The 22,175-nt window shown below is 54.9% G+C and overlaps 1 protein-coding gene across 1 annotated transcript; it reads right to left on the bottom strand.

The window, feature by feature from the left end:
• Positions 1-2,676: 2,676 nt before the first annotated feature.
• Positions 2,677-20,780, bottom strand: MCM5 (minichromosome maintenance complex component 5). Its single transcript, XM_055396167.2, has 17 exons — positions 20,656-20,780; positions 20,237-20,411; positions 18,535-18,661; positions 18,326-18,454; positions 15,920-16,092; positions 14,958-15,113; positions 13,198-13,364; positions 12,629-12,800; positions 11,519-11,630; positions 10,356-10,499; positions 9,966-10,031; positions 9,536-9,712; positions 8,801-8,913; positions 6,995-7,123; positions 5,890-6,032; positions 3,884-4,011; positions 2,677-2,939 (listed from the first exon to the last, which is right to left on the bottom strand). The coding sequence occupies exons 2-17, from the start codon at positions 20,401-20,403 to the stop codon at positions 2,838-2,840; spliced, it is 2,205 nt and encodes a 734-aa protein (XP_055252142.2). The 5' UTR covers positions 20,404-20,411; positions 20,656-20,780; the 3' UTR covers positions 2,677-2,837.
• Between the last annotated feature and the right edge of the window lie 1,395 nt (positions 20,781-22,175).

Here is a 22,175-nt window from a genome sequence, read left to right as displayed (position 1 = left end):
CAGCAAGATCAAACCAGTCAATCCTAAAGGAGATCAACCCTGAATATTCATTGGAAGAACTGATGCTGAAGCTGAAACTTCAGTACTTTGGCCACCTGATGCGAAGAGCCAACTCGTTGGAAAAGACCCTGATGTTGGAAAAGATTGAGGGCAAGAAGAGAAGGGGGAGACAGAGGATGAGATGGTTGGACGGCATCACCGACTCAATGGCCATGATAAACTCCAGGAGACAGTGAAGGACAGGGAAGCCTGGTGTGCTGCAGTCCATGGGGTCACAAACAGTTGGACACAACCGAGCGAATGAACTGGTTTGTTTTTAATTTTGTGAATTCTACCTTTTTAAAAACAAAATATACTCAAATTGTTATTTTAAAATTAGGCAAAATAATGAGCAAAAAACTGGCATTGCTGATTTTCTCAAACATTGCTATTACTAGCGCTTTCTACTATTCAAACCTCACAACTCATGGTGACGACTCCACAACCTCCATTTACTGATAAAACTCAGGTGCACAGAGATCAACGAAACAGAACAGCTAGCCCAGAAATAGACCCACTTATCTATGGTCAATCGATTTACAGCAAAGGAGCCAAAAGTATACAATAGGGAAAGGACGGTCTCTTTCAATAGATGGTACGGGAAAGACTGGGCAGCCTCATGCAAGAGAATGAAACTGGGCCACTGTCTTACACCTTACACAAAAATTAACGCAATGGATTAATGGCTTAAACGTTAAGACTGAAACCTTAAAATTCCTAGACAAAAACATAGGCAGTAAGCTCCGTGACATCGATCTCAGTGATAATTTTTTGAATTTGACACCCAAAGCAAAGGCAATAGAAGCAAAAAAAAAAGAACATGTGGGACAACATCACTAAAAAAATTCTGTACAGCAGAGAAAACGATCAACAAAATTGAAAAGGCAGCCTATGGAATGGGAGAAACATACAAGTCATATCTGATAAAGAGCTAACATCCAAAGCACATACAGAACTCATACAACAACAAAAAAAAACCCCAAGCAACCCAATCAAACGATGGGTAGATCCGAATAACCACCTTCCCAAGACACACAGATGGCCAGCAGGTCCAGAAAAGCTGTTCAATATCACTGATCATCAGGGAAACGCAAGTCAAAACTACAATGATACCACCTCACACCTGTCAGAAGGCTATTAGCAAAAACACACCAAACAACAGCAGAGCTGGTGAAGATGTGGAATAAAGGCAACACTTGAATACTGTTGATATGAAGGTAAACTGGGACAGGTACTAAGGGGAAAAAAAGGGTATGAAGATTCCTCAGAAAGCAAAAAACAGAATTACTATATAATCCAACAGATATACTTTTGGGTATTTGTCTGAAGAAAATATGACACATTAATTAAAAAAGGTTATCTGCACCCCCTTTTCACTTCAGCATTATCTACAGTACACCAGGTATGAAAACCACCTAAGTGTTCACTGATAGAACAATAAAAATGCCATACATATATACAATGGAATACTATCCAGCCATTAAAAAAATAAGGAAATCCTGCCATGGTGCCATGGATGGACCTTGAGGGCATTAGGCAAACTAAGCAAGATGCAGAAAGTAATACTGCATGACTGTATTTATATGTGGAATCAAAAAATACCAAGCTCAGAGACACAGAACAGAGGTGAGATGGTCCGCAGGCTGAGGGGTTAAGTGCCAGCAGGGACCACACATAGGTGAAAGGGGTTAAAAAGCACAAACCTCCAGGCACACAATACATTAAGTCATGGAAATGTAATGCACGGCATAGTGACTGTAGTTATGATAAATACCAGGTATGTCAAAGTGGCCAAGAGAATAGATCTTTTAATTTCTCATGACAAGAAAACAAAGCATGTAATTATGTGTGGTGGATGCTAACTAGACCAAGAAAATGAAACGTCAAAAAAACAAACACACACATCCCTGGTGGTCTGGTGGTTGAGAGTCCACCTTGCAATACAGGGAACACGGGTTCAACCCCCCAGTTTGGGAACTAAGATCCCACATGCCATAGGGCAACTAAGCATGCATACTGCAACAAAGACCCAGCTCAGCCAAAATTCAGAGGATAAAATACAATTTTAATCGCTTAAAAACAAAGTCTCAGGCCCACAGAAGTCAGGCATCCCACTCAGGGCCACACAGTCTGAGGTGGCCCACCAGGAGACAGCCAGCCTACTGAATCCCAGCACCCATCTCTTACCTACTTTGTTCTAAGGCCCAGTGGGAATCCAGGTACCTGGATCCAAATGCCTGGATCAATCTCAGCACACTGCCTGGTTCCTTCTGGACGTTCACTACCAGTAGGTCTCTTCTCCTAAACACATCCCTGGGAACTCACCGCCACGTACAGACGTAGAAACTGAGGTGCAGAATGGTTCAGTGAATCCGGCCAATCTGATGCAGAGCCGTAGCTCCTGACCACACAATAGCTGCTGGGGAGCAGCTTCAGGCTCTCCTAAGCAACTTTATACTCTGGGTTTTGCTGATTCTCACCAGCGCGCATAATATGCGCCCTGCCCAGAGCCCAAGGGGCACAAGCAGGTCAGAAATCCAGGTCTGCCAGGCTCCAAAGCCTGTCCTTGCCCCAACACCTGCCCTGCCATGAGGGCAGAATGGGGCTGATGGGCAATCCAGTGCAGAAGCCCAGATATCCACACACACACCATGGCTTTATTATTTCCATAAATTTCCAAAAGCACATTTCCTGGATTTGCAGCCAGGGCAGACACCAGAGGCAGCAAGGCGGCGGGGGGTGGGGTCCCTCCGTCCAGAGTGCAAGGGTGGCTGGAGGAGGCAGCAGTGACCGCAGGCTCACTTGAGGCGGTAGAGGACCTTGCGCTGCATGCGGTGTTGGATCTCGCCCCGCCGCAGCATGAGCTGCAGGACCTTGTGGATGGCGTGCTCCGGGTATTTCTGCGGGACACGGGGTGGGATGAGAGGCATGCCCCCAGGCACCCCACCGTTTAGGAGCCCAGGCAAACCCTGCTCATGGGAACTTTCCAGCCTTCATGACCTACCATTTTGCATCCTAAATGGGCTCACCCGTCCTAAGTGCCTACTACACACCAAGCTTTGTTCTAAATCTTCGCATACTTAAACTCACTTCACCCCTCAACATCCCTGAGCAGCTGGTCCATGATCATTTTACATTTAACAGGAGAGGAATACTAAGCACAGAGAGGCTTAGTCACTTACTCCATGGACTGGAGCCCACCAGGCTCCTCTGTCCATGGGATTTCCCAGCAGGAATACTGGAGTGGGTTGCCATTTCCTCGTCCAGGGGCTCTTCCCATCCCAGGGATTGAACCGAGGTCTCCTGAGTCTCCCTGCACTGGTAGGCAGGTTCTTTACCACTTGACATCCCCGAACTCCTCTAAGTCTTGGCCTGCTCACCCCTCGAATGGGTGGGGTACCGCCTACCACAGAAACTGCCCTAAGGATGAAGACGAGATGACATACACGAAAGGGAGCTGAGCCCAGAAATTAGGACTGTCCGGGTAACTTCAGAGATGATGACAAGTTCCCCATAGCTTCTAGAAGGCCCTTCCACCTTCTACAGATCAAGAGCTCTGTCCCCAGAGGGCTGGAAGGCTTACCCTCTGGTTCTGCTCCCCCAACCCCACAGAGGGCAGGCAAGGAGGGGAAGCGACAGACAAAGGCCTGGGGGAGCCTGGGAGGCCCCAGCAGAACTTCAGACCCCTGTCTTTTCCCCTTAATGCGACAGAGAAAGTCACGAGGGGAGAGCACGGGGGACAGGCCTGGGCCCAGGAACAGCCGCCCCTACCCCATCCCGGGCCTGCCTGCTGAGCGCAGGACACAGTGCAGGGTGGGTGGGAACCCGGCCCTGGAAGGCCCACCTGCTTGGTGAAGTCCTGGATGATGCTGTGCTCAGACACCTGGGAGCCGATGGCAAAGCGGCGCTTGAGCTGCTTCTCGATGCGGCTCAGCAGCTCCTGGTCCTCCTGGCTGGTGAAGCCTTCCACCCCTGTGGGCGCAAGGAGGGAGGTGGGTCGGTGGGTGGGGACCTCAGTCTGCCCACAGCGGGGAAGAGCCAGCCAGGCCCCGGAGAGAACACAAGCGGAAGACAGAGCGGGAGCCTGGGGACAGCCAGGGCCTGAGCGGGACGACGGACAGAGGCTGGAGTCAAGGACAGGGCAGGCATGAGCGGAAGGATGCTTCAGGCAGAGGGAACAGCAGGTGCAAAGATTCAGAGGTGGGAAATGTGCCCACTTCATTCAAAACCTAGTCTCAGGGCCAGGGACATGGCCAGAGGGGGGGCCAGATCCCACAGGCTGGAGGACACAGCCCAAATTTTCCTGATTCTGGTGAGTGGAGCGGCCACTGGAGGCTGTGAGGAGGGCCTCGAGCTGAGGACAGCACCTGGGCCCCAGGCAGCTAGACAAGTCAGGAAGACTTCCTGGAGGCCGCTATGTCAGGATGGAAAGCTAGAGGGGACCCAGCAGTGACCCAGGAGCATGCAGGCTGTCCTGGAGACCACATCAATGAGGCACCCCAAGCAGCCCTGGCAAGCAGCTCCTGATTTCCGACAACTGATGGAAGGGGGTCTCCTCTGCTGACCCAGGCCTGAAGAGGCCTTGGTGTTTCAGCTACAGAGAGGGGGCGGGGCGGGGGGAGAAGCCGCTGAGGGACTTTGAGGCTTCAAGTTGAAATGAGTTCACAAGGCAAACTCTTATATAGCCTGCAAAGCCCAACTCTAATTACTCTGCCCCAAATCACACCCACCCTGTGCCCTCAAACATCCGAGAGAGCCCCCCATAACCAAACACCTCAAGGGACAGGAAGCCCCTTCAGGGCAGAGACTGAGTCGTCATCACCAAGGGGAGGGCAGAGGCAATCAGCCCCTACCCACCTCCCTGGCTCCAGCCACACTGGCCCTTGAACCTGTTGTCCCCGGGGTCTTGCCACTCAGCCCTTCCTCTACCCAGGGGCCCATCCCCACACTCCAGGGAGTCAGGTGTCCACTCATGCCCATCCGTGCTTCCTGCCACCTCCTGAGAGCCCATCCTGGGCCACCCAACAGGGACACAGCCCCACCCCTCTCCAACAGGCCCGACCTGCTGGAATTCTCCCCTCTGCACTCTCGGCTCCCTGAGTTTGGCATGTCTGCCTCTGCTGTGTCTCCCCAGGAGAAAGGGGGCCTTGCAAGGTGGGACTCAAGAGATCTCCTTGCTCCTGTCCTCCCAGCCTTGCAAGGTGGGACTCAAGAGATCTCCTTGCTCCTGTCCTCCCAGCATCTGAAACAGCAGGCAGACACTAAGCCCTGTCTGCTGGCAAGGGAACACATTCGTCCCAGGGGAGCCTGGCACAGAGTCAACACTCTGGGAAGTCCGCTCAGAGGCTGAGCCTGAAGCAGGCGGCAGGACTGACAGCAGCCTGACCCACGCTGGCCTTGGGGTCAAGAGACCTGCTCTCTAGCTGGGAGAATGGCGATCAACCTTGGGCACCGTGGAAAGGCCTCTCTGGGTGTCAGTTTTTTCTCTAACAGGGGAAGGACTAAGCACCCAACCTGGCTTCTGGGGGCGGCTGTAAGTAAAACAGGGGAAAGCGTCGGAAGCGCTCAAACGGTTACAACTCAACAAACAGAGCTGGTGAGTGCTGTTCTTAACCAGTGATAAAACTGTGAGCCTTAATAATGGACTGGGCCTAAGAGGATTGTGCTCCAAGGTCTCGAGAGGCTGTTCGTCCCATCTTGGAAGAAAATGGCTGGTGGGGGTGGGGACGGGGGGCGGCTTCTTCGCAGGAGGAAGCACAGAGACCCCAGCAAGTGCAGAGCAGCAACCAGCACAGCAGGCATCCAGCACGAGCCCCAGCCAGAGCCCACGGACCACCCAGCCTGTCTCACCTGACAGCGTGCCAGACAAAGCGGCGTCGAGCGTGGACACCTGGAAGAGCCTCAGTGCCTCCTCCACGTCTGCCTCTGTGGCGAAGGGCTGCAGCTTCATCTTGCTGAGGGCCTCGGCGATGCGCACGATGGCCTCCAGCTGCCTGTGTGGGAGCAACGGGACGCCAGGGTGCACTCAGTCCATCGTCCGTCTTCTGTCCAGCCCCTTCACAGGGAAGGCTGCTGGCTGTCCGCGTGATCCATCTCTCTTAGTAACGGAACCCCAGCTTCTATTCCAGCACACGGTACCCAGCTACAAGACACTTCCCACTCTCCAACGCATCTAGGTGTGTCTGTGTGACTAAGATGTGGCCTGTATGTTATCATTCCAAACATTTTATGGGAACTTTAGGAAGTGTCCTTAAAAAAATAGGCACTTCTTTTCCTGCCTCTCCTGCCACCTGGAATGCAGGGGTGGTGGCTGGAGTTCCAGCAGTCATATTGGACAATGAGAATAAGGGTGAGCCTGAAGGAGCCCAAATTGCTGCTGATGACTAAAGAACCATCACACGATCCTAGACTACCTGCCCTCAAACATTTTCACCTAAGATGGAAATAAACTTCCAATTTACCTAAGTGACTTTATTTGGACCTTCCATTATACAGAGCAAAACCCACTTCTATCTAATCAGTGCTGGAAGCATGATTCAAATGAGGTAGGTTTAAGCTCTTACTCACTCAATTGTATAAACTCACCACAGTGAAGAGAGTTAACACCTAAGACAACTGAGGCCCAGAAAAGGAAAGCAATCTCTCAGCCATCACAACGTGGGCAGGAGGCAAGGACCAGGTCTCCTGACTCCCTTCCCTCACCATCAGGCTTCCCTAAAATGGGGGAAGCTAGACAATATTCAGAAGAGAGGGTTCCAGATTTTCCCAACAGTAAACAAAGCAAAAGATACAGATAATTAGGGAGGCCAGTTTTCACTCCTAAAGGAGTGGTCCCTGCCCAGCAGCCTGACCATGGCCGGCAGCGGTGATCAGCAGTGGGTCCCAGCCCCAGACTTGCAGGGCACACCACGCCCTGTAGGCCCAGGCCCTGCATCAGCCCACCCAGCCCGCTCACCGGACAGTGATGGGGATACTGGAGCGCCGGTCGCTGTCCCTCTCGTGCTGACGGGCCCCGCTCCGCATGATGATATACCGATTCTTCAGCTTCTCTGCGGCCTCTGCTGACAGCCGGGGGCCACACTTCCTGCAGGACAGGGGGTGGGGAGAGCAGCTGCCATGACAGCGGGAAGGAATCTTGGGGTACCCACCCTGGCCAGCTTCTGCTGGTCTGCAGACAGTTTCTGGGCCCACCAGATGGCCAGCTCACAGCAGTGCTTCCCCCCGACACATTCAGGGGTGAGGTGCACAATGACACCCACAAGAGGCCCCTGGTGACTGCTGTCCAGGGGCTGGGAGCACACCAGACTAGGGGGTGAGGAGTGGGGAGGGTGGCAGCGGGGGGCATTCGGTCAGACCCACCTGCACTCTATCCCCTCCACCCCACAGCCCTGGCCCAAGCCAACTGACAGCCACTGGATTAGGGGAACCTCAAATCACCTACTCCAGGGCTTCCCTGGTGGCTCAAATGGTAAAGAATCTGCCTGCAATGCGGGAGACCTGGGCTTGATCCCTGGGTTGGGAAGATCCTCTGGAGGAGGGCATGGCAACCCACTCTAGTATTCTTGCCTGGAAAATCCCATGGACAGAGGAACCTGAAGAGCTACTGTCCGTGGGGTCACAATTACACATGACTGAGTGACTGAGCCCAGAGGGAGGGAGGAAACTCCCCAAGGCCCCCTGGGACCTGGCATCAAGGGAGAACAAAAATTCAGGGCTCTCAGACTCACACAGAATGGCCCGAACCTCCATGGGTGGGGCCGTGAAGAACTCAGAACCATGATGAACACCCCGGTACCACTAGGCACTGGGTCACTGGGACAAAAGTGGTGAGGAGGCATCCACCCAAATGCAGTACTTCACCTCCCATCAGAAAGGCACTTGAGGATCCCTCCACCCCAGGTGTTAGCTCCAATAAGAAACAGAGGAGGTACGTGTCCAGAACCTTGGTACCGGAGCAAAAAGCACAGCCTGTGGAGCCAGGCACCTGGGTTCAAATCCTGGCTCCACCAGCTCCTGCCTGTGACCTTGGACAAGTTACTTAACCTTTCTTTGCCTCAGCTTCCCCATCTGTAAAATGGGATGACAATAGGCCAACCTCAAAGGTTTGGGGAGAGGGATAAAGTTCACTTATATATATACAATAATCTGAGTTTCCTGGTGGTCTAATGGTTAGGATTCGGTGCTTTCACAGATAGGGCCCAGGCTCAATCCCTGGTCAAGGAACTGAGATTCTGTAAGCTGTGCAGCACTAAGTTTTAAAACTTAAAAAAAATGCTCAGAATAACACCTGGTACAGAATAATCACTGTATGTATGACTACCATCGCTGGCAGTCTGTGAGAACAACAATATTTAAGGCTGCAGCTGCTGTTCACTGTCAATTTGGCGCAGGGCTGTGCCAAGCACTCACGCATCATCTTGTGTGATTCTTAGAAAAACCTGAGAGCACAACCACCCCAGGAAAGCGAGGCTCAGAGGTCAACTGATTTGCCTAAGGCCACACAGTGGGGGCAGGCGTTACCAGAGACCATGTCCACAATGCCTCCCCACACATCAGAGCCAAGGGTGTCTTCAAGACCATCTAAACCCTCCACCCTCATTTTAGAAACGGGGAAGCTGAGGCAAAGAGCCATGGAGTGGATGACTGTAGGGGGAGGAAGAAGCAGAGCTAACAAGGGCTCATCTCAGGTATCCTGAAAGGGCTGTCCCCAACCAGGGAAGACTGGCAACTCCACCCCTGGGGGCCAGTGTCCACAACTCACGTGCGGCAGTAGGCGATGAACTTCTTCAGCTTGGCCAGGTCAATCTCGCCCTCCACAGCCTGGGCCTGTGTCAGTGCGCTCACATGCAGCGTGATGACATGTTTGGCCAGCATCTGGGAGGCAGAGGGGACCCGCGGTCAGCCCACAGGCCTTCCCGAGCCAGGTCGCAACACAGAGTTGGGGCAGGCAGGGAGGGAGGGCTCCCAGGACTAGAACCAGTGGAGAGGAGGTAGCCCTTCTTTCCTTGGGGGCTGTCAGCTGGTAAGACAACATCCAGAGCTGCCAGGGCCCTCCCTGCCGCCCTGCGGCGGGACGACGCTGCCTGAGAACAAACCTCCACAAAGGGAGGCCGAGCGGAGTGAGACAGAGGCAGACAAGCCTGAGACCCAGCTGGGCGCTGCACCTCCAGCTGTTACACAAGCCCTCGAGCTCCTCCAGAAAGACTCAATGGAACTGGGGTTCTAATACTTGCAATCAAAGGTCAACCGCCTCGTTCCACATACAAAGGACCGACGGTCAGGGAATGAGACCCCAAATCAAACCGAACGTGGCGCATACGAGAGGCAGGACTGGGGCCCCCAGTGCAGTGCTTCTGGAGTCTGCAACCCACCTCCTTGGGGGCCACTGACAGGCTGATCTGATAGCCAGGACTCTGGACCCTTGAAGCGCCTAGTCCGCCCAGCCTTCCCCCGCCCAAGACCTGCAGGCCTGGGAGGAGCCCGGCGCCCTACGCACCACGTCCCTCTCCTCGTTGTGCTCGTCCTTGACGATGAAGATCATGTCGAAGCGGGACAGGATGGTGGGCATGAAGTCGATGTTGTCCTCCCCCTTTGTCTCATCCCAGCGGCCGAACACCGAGTTGGCAGCAGCCAAGACGGAGCAGCGGGAGTTGAGGGTGGTAGTGATGCCGGCCTGAGAGGGGAGTGTGGGGGCAGCAGAGGACAGAGATGAGAACTCGGGGTCACAGCCTTCTCAAGTCTCACACACACACACACACACACAGACACAGACACACACAGATTCCAGGATCACTCCTGCAGTCAACAGAGGCCGGGCCGCTTAGGACAGCCCAAGGATGGGGCCAGGGCCCAGCCCTCCCAGCACCCCGGGCATGGCCGGGCCAGGCCGCACTGCGGCTGAGCGGGCCCCTGGGGAGGGTGCTCACCTTGGCGATAGAGATGGTCTGCTGCTCCATGGCCTCATGGATTGCCACACGGTCGTCCTCTCGCATCTGTGTGGAAGAGGGGAATCCACCAGACCCAGGTGAGGGGGCTGGAGTGCAGTGGCAGCAGGAAATCCTACCTATAGGAGCTACTGTTCCTAAGTCCCCACTCCGTGCCAGCCAATGGCAGGAACCAGGTCACCTCTAGTCATGGGGATAACGTGTGGGCTTGGCTCTCGTCTCCCGACTCTCTAGACTTGGAGAGGTTTTGTTATGTCCCTGTAGTGATGGGAGGTCTCTACGTCATCAAAGGGGGTTCCTGCCATTCACACCCAGCCCACGGCCACCAGGTGCCACCAGCACTGAGCCACCCCCTCACCCTGCTGGGCTCACCTTGTCAAACTCATCAATACAGACGACCCCTCCGTCAGCCAGGACCATGGCCCCACCCTCCATGATGAAGTTCCGGGACGAGGGGTCCCTTATCACCGAAGCTGTCAGGCCGGCCGCACTGCTGCCTTTCCCAGACGTGTACACCTGGAGGATGGCAACGGGATGATCAGGGCCCAACAGAGCCCCCAGGCTCTGACCCCAGTGAGGTGCAGAGCACAGACAATCGCAGCATTCCTCCTCTGATGGGGGGCCACCAGCCCCAGCTGGCCTGGATGTTCTCCCCAGGGCTCTTCACATCCATCACTCACCTGAGCCCGACTGTCTCATGAATCAGCCCCCAGGAGCTCACCGAGCAGTAAACTGAGGCCGAGAGAAGTGACACCCTCCCAGTAAGGTGGACTCCAGACTCTCCGAAAAGGCTTCCCCACCCTGAGTCCCATCATCTTTGTAGAGACCTGAGAACCACATGCTGCCAAGGAGCCTCTGAACTGTGGCAAGTCCAAAGCAAGGTGTGCTTAAGTATATGAAATACACAGGAATTTCAATGTTAGTGCTAAAAAGAATGCAAGGTATCTTCTTCAGGTTCTCTTATGTTAAACCACATGCTGAAATAATATTTTACACCACTTGGATTAAACTGAATTAAGACTGTGTACACGCATGCTCAGTCATGTCCGACTCTTTTGCAAGACCACAGACTGTAGCCCACCAGGGTCCTCTGTGCATGGAATTTCCCAGTCAATACTGGAGTGGCTTGCCATTTCCTTCCCCAGGGGATCTCTCCGACCCAGGAATAGAACCTGTGTCTCCTGCGTTAGCAGGGCGATTCTTGACCACTGAGCCACCTGGGAAGCCCATCACTTTCTTTTGCTTTTCTAAGAGGCTACTAGGAATCGTACACTCCCTGAGGCTCACAGCTGGAGTCCGTGTGTCTCCACTGGGCAGCACTGGCAGAGGACACCTGGCCCACCTTGCGTCTACCCAGAGGCCACGCTTCCCCCCGTAAGACCACGCGGCCATCCTCACCCCACCCTGATCCCCCAGATGTGCTGATCTCCACAGAGGGAACCTGGCTGACCAGACACTCTCTACCCCATGGCCCCTCCTGCAGCTTCATCCCTGTGGGGAAGCCAGGGCAGGCAGAGGTCATCCAGGACACTCACCCCGATGGGTGAGCACTTCTCCACGAACTTCAGCAGCTGGGACTTGGCCGTCCCCGGGTCACCCAGCATCAACAGGTTGATGTCTCCTCGGCGAGTGAGGCCATCTGGGAGCCTGGGGAGATGGGCAGGAAGGCCAGGTGAGCAACAAGAGAATCCAGCGAGGGCTGGCTGATCACAGCAATCTGGCTATCACTCCCGCCCCACCACACCATGAGCCCTGGAGTAGGTAGGAGGTGGGGGCTCTGGCCTGAGAGCCACATTCCTAGCCAGCTGTATCTCCTAGCCTCTTCTGTGGTGACCTGCCACCCAGGGAGGGGACCAAGACCCTCCTTGGGACCAATGACGCCAAGAGTTGGGCTTGGGCACACACAGACAGCATCTGATAAACATGTGCCCCAGCTGGAGAGATGGAGCCGCCAGCGCGCCCCTGGAGGTACCATGGAGCAGACGCCACGAGGGCAGGCTCAGGCCAGGACACGTGCCTATTAGCAGTCTCTTTAATGTTCTATGCCTCAGTTTCCTCATCTATGAAATGGGCTCAACCGTAGCTTTCTCATAGGGCTAACTTGGGGACTGGGTTGCAAACACATGAAAACATTCAGAAGACTGTCTGGCACATGGTAAGAACTCAGTAACTGGTAGCTGCCAGTAACATTATCACTCTCTGTATCTCTACTGTTTCAGAATCTCAAAAGGACACATGATGTCCCCTGAGTGTTAGGCTTCCATCTGTCGTATTCATATGGACATTTGGGTACAAAGGAGTGGTGTCTCTTGCCTAAAATTGCACAGTAAGTAAGTAGTTATTGGAGATTTAATTCTCAGTCTCCAGACTCCACGCCCAGAGCTCTCTCCACTGATCTGCCAGGTCCCCCAAGCTGCCCCACCTACCCAGGGTCAGGGGGACTGCTCTGCAGGGAAGGCGTGGATTGGCCCCCCTGCCAGCTGACAGTAACCTTGGGAGGTGGGAAGGGTGCTTCAGAGTAGGAGGTAGGACTGAGGGTCCTGGGCAAATGTAAAGAGTATTCCCGTCCTGCCCATCTGGCAGCTGCCCTGCTGTGGGCAAGTCACCCATCTCCTCCCTGGACCTGGGAAGGCTTGGATCCCCACCTCTTTCGGGAGCCCCCGAAGAGCAGGCAGGCGATGGCCTTCTTCATGTCGGTGCCCCCGAAGATGGAGGGGGCAATGCTCTTGGAGATGAGCTCGTAGACGTTGGGGAGGGCGGCCAGCCGCCGGAACTCCTCCTCCTCCTGCGGGGTCACGGCGCCAGCAAAGGTGCGGCCTGGGCAGGCAGAGGGGGCGTGGGTGCGTGAGGGCCCACCCTCCCAGCACAGGGCCTCCCAGCGGGCAAGGCCCTCAGACCCGGGCTGCATGAGCATCTTGAGCACAGACAGACCCCACTTCTCACCCGAGGGCTAGGCCTGTGTGCTCCAGGCTCCAGTGAGCAAGGGGAGGACCTGCAGGAGGTTGTGAGGAGTTAGGGGCCAGATCAGAGGGGCCCTCGGGGACCACCGGGATGTCTTCTATATCTTGCTGAGGGCAGTGACAGGTTACCTTTGGTTATGAAAGCACTGTCCCTGGCTGCCGTGCAGAATAGAGTGTAGGGGCTGGGGTATAGATAGGGGGGCTAGGAGGAGGCCCAGGGAGTGACAAGGGGGGTCGGCCCAAAGCCCACTCACCGGAGCCATCTGTGTCCACCTGGATGCCCAGGACCCGGATGTAGGCGCTCCGGATGCCCACGCCCACTCTGTCGCGACCCCTGTTGGAGGTCAGGCCAAACTTCTTGATGGAGTAGATGCCCATGATGGTGACCCTGTTCCCAGGGACGACCTTGTCACACAGGTACCTGAGAGGAGGGTGGGGAGGAAGGAGGAAGAAGGTGAGAGTCTGGTGGGGGCAGGAGCCCCTGGCTCCCACCATCCCGGCACGCTCGCCGTTCACCTCAGCCTCTCTACAGGAGGCTTCCGGGCTGATCCGTCTCTAGCCACCGCCCCGCCCCAGGGCTCTCACTCTCTCACCAGGACCCAGCCCATGTTTGGATGGCACAGCTGCTGGGAGGAGGACAATCCTTGGTCATGGCAGCGGCCTGACTGGGTAGGGGTAGAAGGCCCACCCCCAGCCCCTCGGGGTCCCCATCTCCACCTGGCTGCTGTCAGAAGCGCTGCAAGGCTCCCCTCAGCCATCTCAGCCGAAGCCTTCCTCCTGATGCCCTCCCAGCCTCCCTGCAAGGGCCACACCCCATTGTTGCCTCTTCACAGCTCCACAAAGCTCAGGCAAGTCATTCTGCACCTGGATTTTAATCTCCTCTTTAAAAAAAAAAAAATCCTGCAACAAGGAATTCTCCAAGCCCCTCCGGCTAGAACCATGCTCCAATGCAGCCCAGACAGGACGCTGGGGCACATATTCGTACTCTGCCACTTACGAGCTGTGTGACCTCAAAGAAGTCACTGCACCTCTCTGAACCCTGGAGGGCTCTGATAAAGTGATCTGACCTGCTGGGTTACTGTGGGATCAAGTGCGGTACCAGACCCAGAAGGGCGTTAGGCAAAAGAGAGTCCCATCCCTAAAGGACCCTCACTGTCATTGTTAACATTCTGGGACTCCTCTCTTCCCAGATGCCACTTCTTCAGCTTTAAATCTAACCCCAGACTGCCCAAATAATCTAACACCAAATACTTAAATTTGTATGAAGCAACTGTGGTAAACACTTCACACACATTTTCTACTTTACATCTCCCAGCAGTGATGAGATTAAGGCCTGTCACTGTCCCCATTTTCCTGGTGTGGAGACTGAGGCTCAGTGAGCTCACGTCACCTGCTCAGCAGTCCGACCTCTATACCTTCCACTGTTGCTGAGGGAGCTAACAACCTGTGGATCCCCTCGTCCAAAAAGCGACTGCACAGACTACCTGCTTGAGGTATCAGGGTGCGAGAGCCCAGGTGAAGAAGCCCCGTCCGTATCGCCACACCATCCTCCCAGGTCCCTGGAAGGGGACCAGGCCAGCGCAGCACCCTCTCCCCACTTTCTGATTACAGCAATATCCAAGAAGAATCTTAACAGAAAGCCCAGGGTGGGCATCAGCCTGGGAAGAGGGTCCTCCCCACCCCACCGCTAGATGTCCAGCTGTGCCACCTCGGGCCTCCTGGTTCTAAGAGCGCCAGGGAGACTCTGCAGGAAGAATGCAGGCAGTAGCAGACCCTTCCACTCAGGGAGCTGGTCACATGTGAGACTGACCCGCTCCTACAGAATACTGGGAGACGAAGGGAGGAAAAGCCTGGAGGAAGCAGAAGGCACAGAGCAAGTTTCCATAACCAGCCCTCTTCCCTGCTCCCCACTGCACTTGGGGTCCACATATGGCCTCTGACTCAGGGGCGGGAGGCATGGCCAGGCTCACAGCCCGGACCTGGTGTGGGGGGGTACAGCCAGAAGCCCGCTCACCGGTCACAGTAGAGCTGCATATGCCGGGGCATCTCCCCATGCGGCACGGCGTCCGGCAGCTCCTGTAGCTTCAGGGTCTGGAAGTCCACGCACTTGCACTTGTCCGGCATGATGAAGTATGGGTCCAGTGGACACTTGGGGCGCCCAGCCTGATCCCTGTAATGAGAAAGGAGAAAAGAATCACCAGAGCTACTCCCAGAGTCCCAAGCCCAGGGAACCCATCACACAAGTCAGCGACAAGCCTGGCAGTGGCAAGTTCGGGGTCTCCAGGACAAGCTGGGGGAAGGTACTACAGGAGGGCGGCTCGGCGGGAAAAATACACAGGGTTAGGGCTGGGGAGGCCTGCTTGGAACCTGGCTCTCCCGTTAACCTGCGTTAGACAGCCACATGGGAGTGTCTGGCAGGCAGCCAGACTGGAGTCTAGGGTTCAGTGGAAACACCCATCTGCCCGTCCTCTGCACTCAGGGTACTCAAAAACTGAGATCGAAAAGGAATTAAGTGTAGAAAAGAGAAGTGTGAGGGCCCTGAAGCTCAGGGTCAGCAATCATCTTCTGAAAGAAGCCAGAGACACATATTTTCCGTCTGTGGGCCATGAGGCCACAGGCAACGCAGCCACAGGCCACACGTAAACCAAGGAGCCTGGTATGTCCCTGGGCCTCCGCTCCAGACCTGACCCAGCGAGCCAGGGTTTAAAGACTCCAGGTGGACACCCCACCCCAGCCCCCTACACAGGCTGCCTGGGCTCCCTGGAGGGACAGAACTCACCACCACAGAGGGGCAGGGGGACACCACCCTGATTGCAACTCCAAGACCCAGGACGTCCACTTGGCCCTACGCCCACAGGGCATGCCGCGGCCCCCGCCCCTCCTGGCTGCAGGGCTTCATCCCCATCCTTCACACCTCGGCTCAGACATCTCCCCATCAGCCCCCAGGGTGCCGCGGGGCCTGCGAGGCCCACTCACGTGTTGCACTTCCGGGGCAGGGCATAGCCCTCCAGGCCGGGGCGCATGGCAATGTTGTTGAGCGTGTTGTGGCAGCTCCGACACTGGATGGAGATGCGGGTGGCCTTGGCTCGGACCCCCGAGGCCGCGATCACAATGCCCGGAATCTTCACCAGGTGTGACATTGTGTCCGACTGCAACAGAGCCACAGGGAAGGGACTGGGTGAGGGTAGCCGGGGATGCCCAAGATTACACATCAAGAATCTCTTCTATTTTAATGTCTGCTGAAGTATTTAGGCATAAAGTGCCATGTCTGTGATTTACTTTCAAATCCTTCAGCAGAAAAAAGTAGAAAGGAAGTAAGGCAAAACATTAACAGCCATTAAACCCAGATGGAGGCAGATGGGGTCATTACACTATTCTCGTTACTTTAAAAAAAAATATCTACGTGCATATTTAGTTGCAGCATATGGGATCTAGTTTTCTGGGACAGGCAAGTAGGCTACAATTCGAGCTGATGCCCCCTCTGAAGCCCGGGGAGTGGAGAGGGGAGCAGGAAAGAGGCTGGCCCTCTCTGGTGACTGAGTCCAGGGGCACACGTGGCTGTCACTGCCCAGGGGACCCCAGAACTGTTGACACCCACCTCAGAGCTTGCTTTCTGGAAAACACTCTACAGAGTGCGGGGATCTGAGCCCCCAGGATCCCAGGATTGGAAAGGACTGGGGCTGCCTCAGCCCCTAGGCCACCCTGATGAGCAATCCTTCTAGAGAGGGCTCCGCCTCTGTCATAGAACACCCAACCAAGCAGGCCAGTCACTGGGTTTTCCAATGGGGCTGAGAAGAGGAAGTCTCTCCAAGTGGGGCTGAGGTTTGCTTTTCTGAGGGAACAGCTACCCCAAAAAACAAGCCCAAATTCACCTCCATGGGCAGGCAAACACATGATGCTCAGTTTAGTTTCAAGCACGGTCCCACCCGCGCCTCCTCCTCACCTCCCCAGCCTGGTGCAGGGCACAGAGACAAAGCCAGCACACACCACAGCTTCAAGAGCCCACAGCCCAGCCCTGCTTCTGTAACAGACGTGCCACTGTGCCAAGCAAGGAAGGCTGGGTGGGGACCTGAACTGAGCAGCAGGACATGAGGACTCCGCAAAGACCAGTGCGTGGCCTTTTGGTGGCACAACCTGGGCGCAGAGTTCACCTGGCACAGGCACGTGCATCCTTTCATTCGCTGCTCACGACAACCTTCAGACAGAAGAAGCAGCGTTTGACCCTCACGTCCTCCTCAGGGAACTCTCCTGGGTCCCACTCCTGCCCGCTTTATAAATTCTCCTTTCACTTGGCAGCCAGAGGAAGCTTTTAAAGACAGAATCAGACCATCCCCCTACCTACCTCTCAATCCGAACTCCTTTCCTCAGCAGCCAAGGCCCTGGCCACCTGGCTCTCCACTCGCTCCCTTCCCTCCTCTCCCCTGCCCTCACGCCCTAGGGTCCAGCCACAGCGGCTGCCATCTGCCCCTCGTCTGTCCCTTGAAACGGCTGCTGTCCCCACCCCACTGCCCTTGCACCTGCTTCTCCTTGAGCCCGGAACACTCCTCCCTTGAGCTGTCTCAGGGTCATACATCCCTCAGACTCGTCCCAACACTATGTCCTCAGAGAGGCCTTCTCCAACCGCCACCCAGCCCCTGGGCCCATCACGTCGATCCCAGTTTTTCTTCTTCATGTCCTGGCTCATGTCCTGGGACCTGAAACCAGCTCAGTGCTCCTTGTCTGTTTCTCTCCCTATAAACTCCACAGAACCAGGTACTGTCTGTCTACAGTGAGAGTCGAACCCAGCATCCGGTGTGAGGTAGCCACTCAAAAAGTGTTTGCTGGATGACAGACTGGCCCTGCCCAGCTCTCCTGTGGCCCCATCATTCTCCAGTCACACCGACCGTCCTTCCCTCAGCCTGGTACACGCCCTGGCCCCTCACCTTGCAAGCTTTACACTAGCTATGCCCTGCTCTCCTCTCCCCACCCCGTGTTCCCTTCCAGCTATTTGCACGCTGCTTGTTCTCACCCACAGGTCTTCTCTCAGACGTCCCCTCTGGAAAGCAGCCTTCTCTATCTTTTCCAGAGGGGCGCTATGCGTTCTCATCACCTCCCAATTTCTCCCATTGCTCTCACGTCACCTACAGTTATCATGGGTGATATTAACTGTTTATCCAGTCTCCCAAGGAAAGGCACTTGTCCTTGAGTTCACTACTGCTTCTCCAGGACCCAACTCATGTCCTGTCCACAGAAGCTCAGCAAGCATTTGTCCAAGGAGCTAACTTTTCAGAGGCAGAAACAGGCTCAAAAAAGTTGCTCAGGGTCTCCCAGCTGGCACTGAGGTCTCTCTCCAAAACCCCTCCAGGCACAAAGCCACCACTGCAACCCTCCGAGGGGACCCACCTTCAGGCTACGGATGCTGGACGGGCTGGCGTCTGACTTGAGCATGACCTGGATGTCCTGGAGTACCTCGTCACCAGCAGGCCGTGGCCGGGTCACCTCGTCAGCCACCTCCTTGGCAGCTTCCTCCAGCTGGAGATGGGGAGGGGACATGCTGTGAGTGACAGGAGCGGGGCCAGCCCTCAGGATTTGGAGGCAGGGGTCCCACTCACCAGCTGCAAGTGCTCGGCTGGCTGCTTGTACAAGTAGTCAGCCAGCTCCTCGTCGAAGCTGGCCAGGTCCTCCATCTCCACCTCGATCCAGTACTCCCCCAGGTTATAATGCCGCTTGAGTTCATCCCTGGGGTAGGTGCGGGGAGAGGCACAGAGAAGAGGAGGCAATGCTGGCTGAGACACCCTGAGTCTGCCCACACCGCCGCCCCCCCACCAGCTTCCCAAACACATCGAGCTCCGGGTGGTTCTGCTACTCAGCTCAGCAAACCACCCCCCCATACCCCCCCCACCCCTGACAGAGGTATCTTCCAAAGCAAGCTCCATGGAAGCAGTCCAAGTCATCATCAAAGAACAGTTCAAAGTTCACAGACAAGTCTGGGAGACTCTCACTGCAAACCAGTCCTTTCACTGGACTCCCTGGAGCCTTTAACCCTCTCTCAGATACTAACAAGGCACACAGCTGGAACCTGGCGATGGAAGGCAGCAGAGATCATGCCTGTCTTATCAACCACCAGACTCTTTTTACGGAGCATCCCATGAGACTATTATCCTAAAAACACTTTAGGAGGCCACTGACCTCCTCAGCCTCATCCCTTTCTACCTTATGTCCAGAGCCATATACAACAGCCAGTCTGGCTCTGAGAGCCCCTTGTTCTAACAGGCCACCCCACACTGCCCATGCATGCAGCTCCTGCTATCAGAAATGCCTTCCACACCAGATATTCTTCTCTCAGCTCGAATTCACCTGAAGCCTCCCCTAACTCCTCCTGTACACTCCTCCTTTGAGGCAATCATCACCTTATAATTTACTTGTGCATGCTGCAGTCCATGGGGTCACTGAGACTCAGACAGGACTGAGGGACTTCACTTTCACTTTTCACTTTCATGCACTGCAGAAAGAAATGGCAACCCACTCCACTGTTCTTGCCTGGAGAATCCCAGGGATGGGGGAGCCTGGTGGGCCGCCGTCTATGGGGTTGCACAGAGTTGGACACGACTGAAGCGACTTAGGAACAGCAGCCTATGCCTCAGTCCCACTGATTCAAAAGCTCCTTGAGGTGAAGTAGTATGAATCTTTTCATCTTTGCACCCTAAGGTCTGGCACACAGATGGTCAGTGTCAGCTGGTGCATGAATAAATGGAAGCAGGAGTGCCTATGCCCATTTTACTGACGAAGAAACTGAGGCTCAGAGAGACTGTCACTTGGAAGTCACTGAGCTAATAATGGATCAGGCCCAAGTCTGGACCTGCAGTCTGCATTTAAGGGCCTCCTACAAGGATTTGGCAGGATGTCACCACTGTATAATGACTAGGAGCAGGGGCTTTGCCCAGCTCATTCAGTGCTGCAGCTCACCACTTAGAACAGCGGCTGGCATGCAGCAGGTGCTCAATCAATAGAAGCTGACTGAGTGGAACGAAAGAATAAGTCAGCAAGTAAGGTAAAGCAGAACTACCATCTCCAGAGAACTGAAGATAACTCGCTTTACAAAGTATTGCAGGCATTGCACAGAAGGACTGTAAGTAACAGACGAATAGAAGCAAATCCTGGGAAAAGAACCAAAGGGCCCAGGTGACTCACTCAGAAGTTAACTTCAGATATGAAATGTACAAAACCAAACGCCATGAGGGTGCGGGGCCCCAGCGAGCGGAACTCAGCACCGCTGGGACCGCATCACCCCGCTTGTCCCGCTCCGGCACACACCTGTACTTGAAAGTGAAGCCGGTGCGGTCGGTGCCCACCCGGTACTGCCGCAGGAACTCCTTGAAGCGCCTCTGCAGCTGCGATTTGCGGGCCTGCCCCTCATCGGCCGCGTTGTCGCCCCCGAAGCTGTCACTGTAGAAAATGCCGGGGTCGTCGAAGCCCGACATGACCGCACCTGACGCGGAACAGGGAGATGGAGCAGACCGGAGGGTAGATGGGCGCGTGCGGCGTCCCCTCCGACACGCAGGTCCTCGTCTCCGAGTGCGAGGCGGACGTGAGCCGGTCCCGCCTCCCAGACCTCGACCCCAGCTATCCCATGAGACACCCCTGCCCAGCCCTGCTGCGCCCCAAACGCAGACGCCGGCCGTCCCCCGGGGGCTGGCTCCGAGGGGCCCACTCCCCAGCCCCGCCAGCCTCACCTCTGCCTTCCCGCGCTCCCCGGAACCACAGACACGAGAGCCCCCACGGTCCGCAGCAGCGTTTCGCGGGAAAAACCAGACGCAGCGTTTGGACGCCGCAGCCGCTGCGCCCTCATTGGTTCGCCGAGACCCCGAGGCCAGCGATTGGACCGCTCTGCGGCCGCGGGTCCCGCCTCCAAAGAAACTGCTGAAAGGGATTGGCTGCAGGGCGCGGGACGCCGGGATACCCTCCTTCCGGGCTCCATTTTGCTTTCCGGACAATTTGGCGCGAAACTGATCCGGAGGAAGCGGCGGGGCGGGGCGCAAAGATGGCGGAGGGGAGGGTCTTGCTGTGTACTCGTCTTAAGCCTTTTCAGGAGGAAATGACCCCTTTCCGACCGCGGGCGGAAGAAGCTATAGGTCCCTGAGAAGTACTTGCTTCTCAAGGTGTGGTCCCTTTCCCGGTGCGAGCCCGCTGTCCCCAAGCGTCTGGAGGGGGCGCTGCCCTCCTGCCCTCCCCGCTCTCACACCTAAACAAGTTGGGGATTAATCAGAAATGATCCACCTCTGGTCTCCTTAACGCCTCTAGGACTAAAGTCAGACTTGGGACTCCAGGGATGTTTTCTTAGGCCCAAATGGTGTATTTTTGTTTTTGTTTAAGTTGTAGAAGAGTTTTCATTATTTGGCAATGCTTAAAATTTGCGAAAATTCACGACCAGATTCCCAGCCTAGCTTAGAAAAACGGGAAGATCCAGCAAAACTTGATGGATTCTCAAGCGGCAACAAGGACTGCATAATCTCCCCTCCCTTCTTTTCCATTCTCACTAGAAACATTAACTACAGGAACCATCTTTTTATTCCATAGTCTACGTTGACATATTTACGGGCAGTGTTTAAAATATGAGTCTGTTTAAAGGTGTCAGAATTATACCAAATGAATCTAAACCTTCAGGGAGGTTCCTCTGCATGGAGACATAGATTTAATTCATTCTAGTTAATTCATTCTAGCTCCTTAATCTTCCACCCTGTGAATAGAATACAGAATATTAAGCCGTTTTCCTGTTGGTAGAATTTAAAGTGGTGCTATCTCCCCTCCCTCTCTTCCTTCCTTTCTTTGTCACTGCAAACAATGAGTACTGGTATCCTTGTCACAGAAAATTGGAAACTGGGCCTGGGTGAAGAGCTAAGTAAATATTTTGAATGCCTACTCTTGGCATACATCATCACATAAAACAGCAGCTTCTGGACCTAGTTGCTATGCTATTTGGAATCTCTCAAGCTTTCATAACTAGCCATTGCACAGTCCTGCCCCACATCTCCAGAATCAGACCCTCTTAGGTTGGGGGTCCATGATACCCAGGTATTCTGATGTCACCATTCACAGCCTGCTGTTTGGAGACCACTGGACCCTCCTAACAGCTGTGGGATGCAGGTGGTTGTTAGTTTGCCAGTGAGCAAATGGAGACATGAAGTGACTTGACCAGGTTCCAGACTTACTTCACAGAGCCAGAACTAGGGACAGAGGTCTCCTGGTTCCCAGT

Source organism: Moschus berezovskii, chromosome 6, assembly GCF_049115385.1.
Source record: "Moschus berezovskii isolate FMDL1 chromosome 6, NW_MosBer_1.0, whole genome shotgun sequence".
Classification (NCBI taxonomy): domain Eukaryota; kingdom Metazoa; phylum Chordata; class Mammalia; order Artiodactyla; family Moschidae; genus Moschus; species Moschus berezovskii.
Note: the sequence above shows the minus strand (reverse complement) of the source record. Positions and strands in the feature narration are given on the sequence as shown.

Coding starts and splice junctions, on each gene's coding strand:
- MCM5 (XM_055396167.2), bottom strand. CDS start 20,403: ATGTCGGGCTTCGACGACCCCGGCATTTTCTACAGTGACAGCTTCGGG. Junction 10,500..11,518: donor AGAAGTGCTCACCCATCGGG/GTGAGTGTCCTG, acceptor GCCATCCTCCAG/GTGTACACGTCTGGGAAAGG. Junction 8,914..9,535: donor ACAACGAGGAGAGGGACGTG/GTGCGTAGGGCG, acceptor TCTGCCTCCCAG/ATGCTGGCCAAACATGTCAT.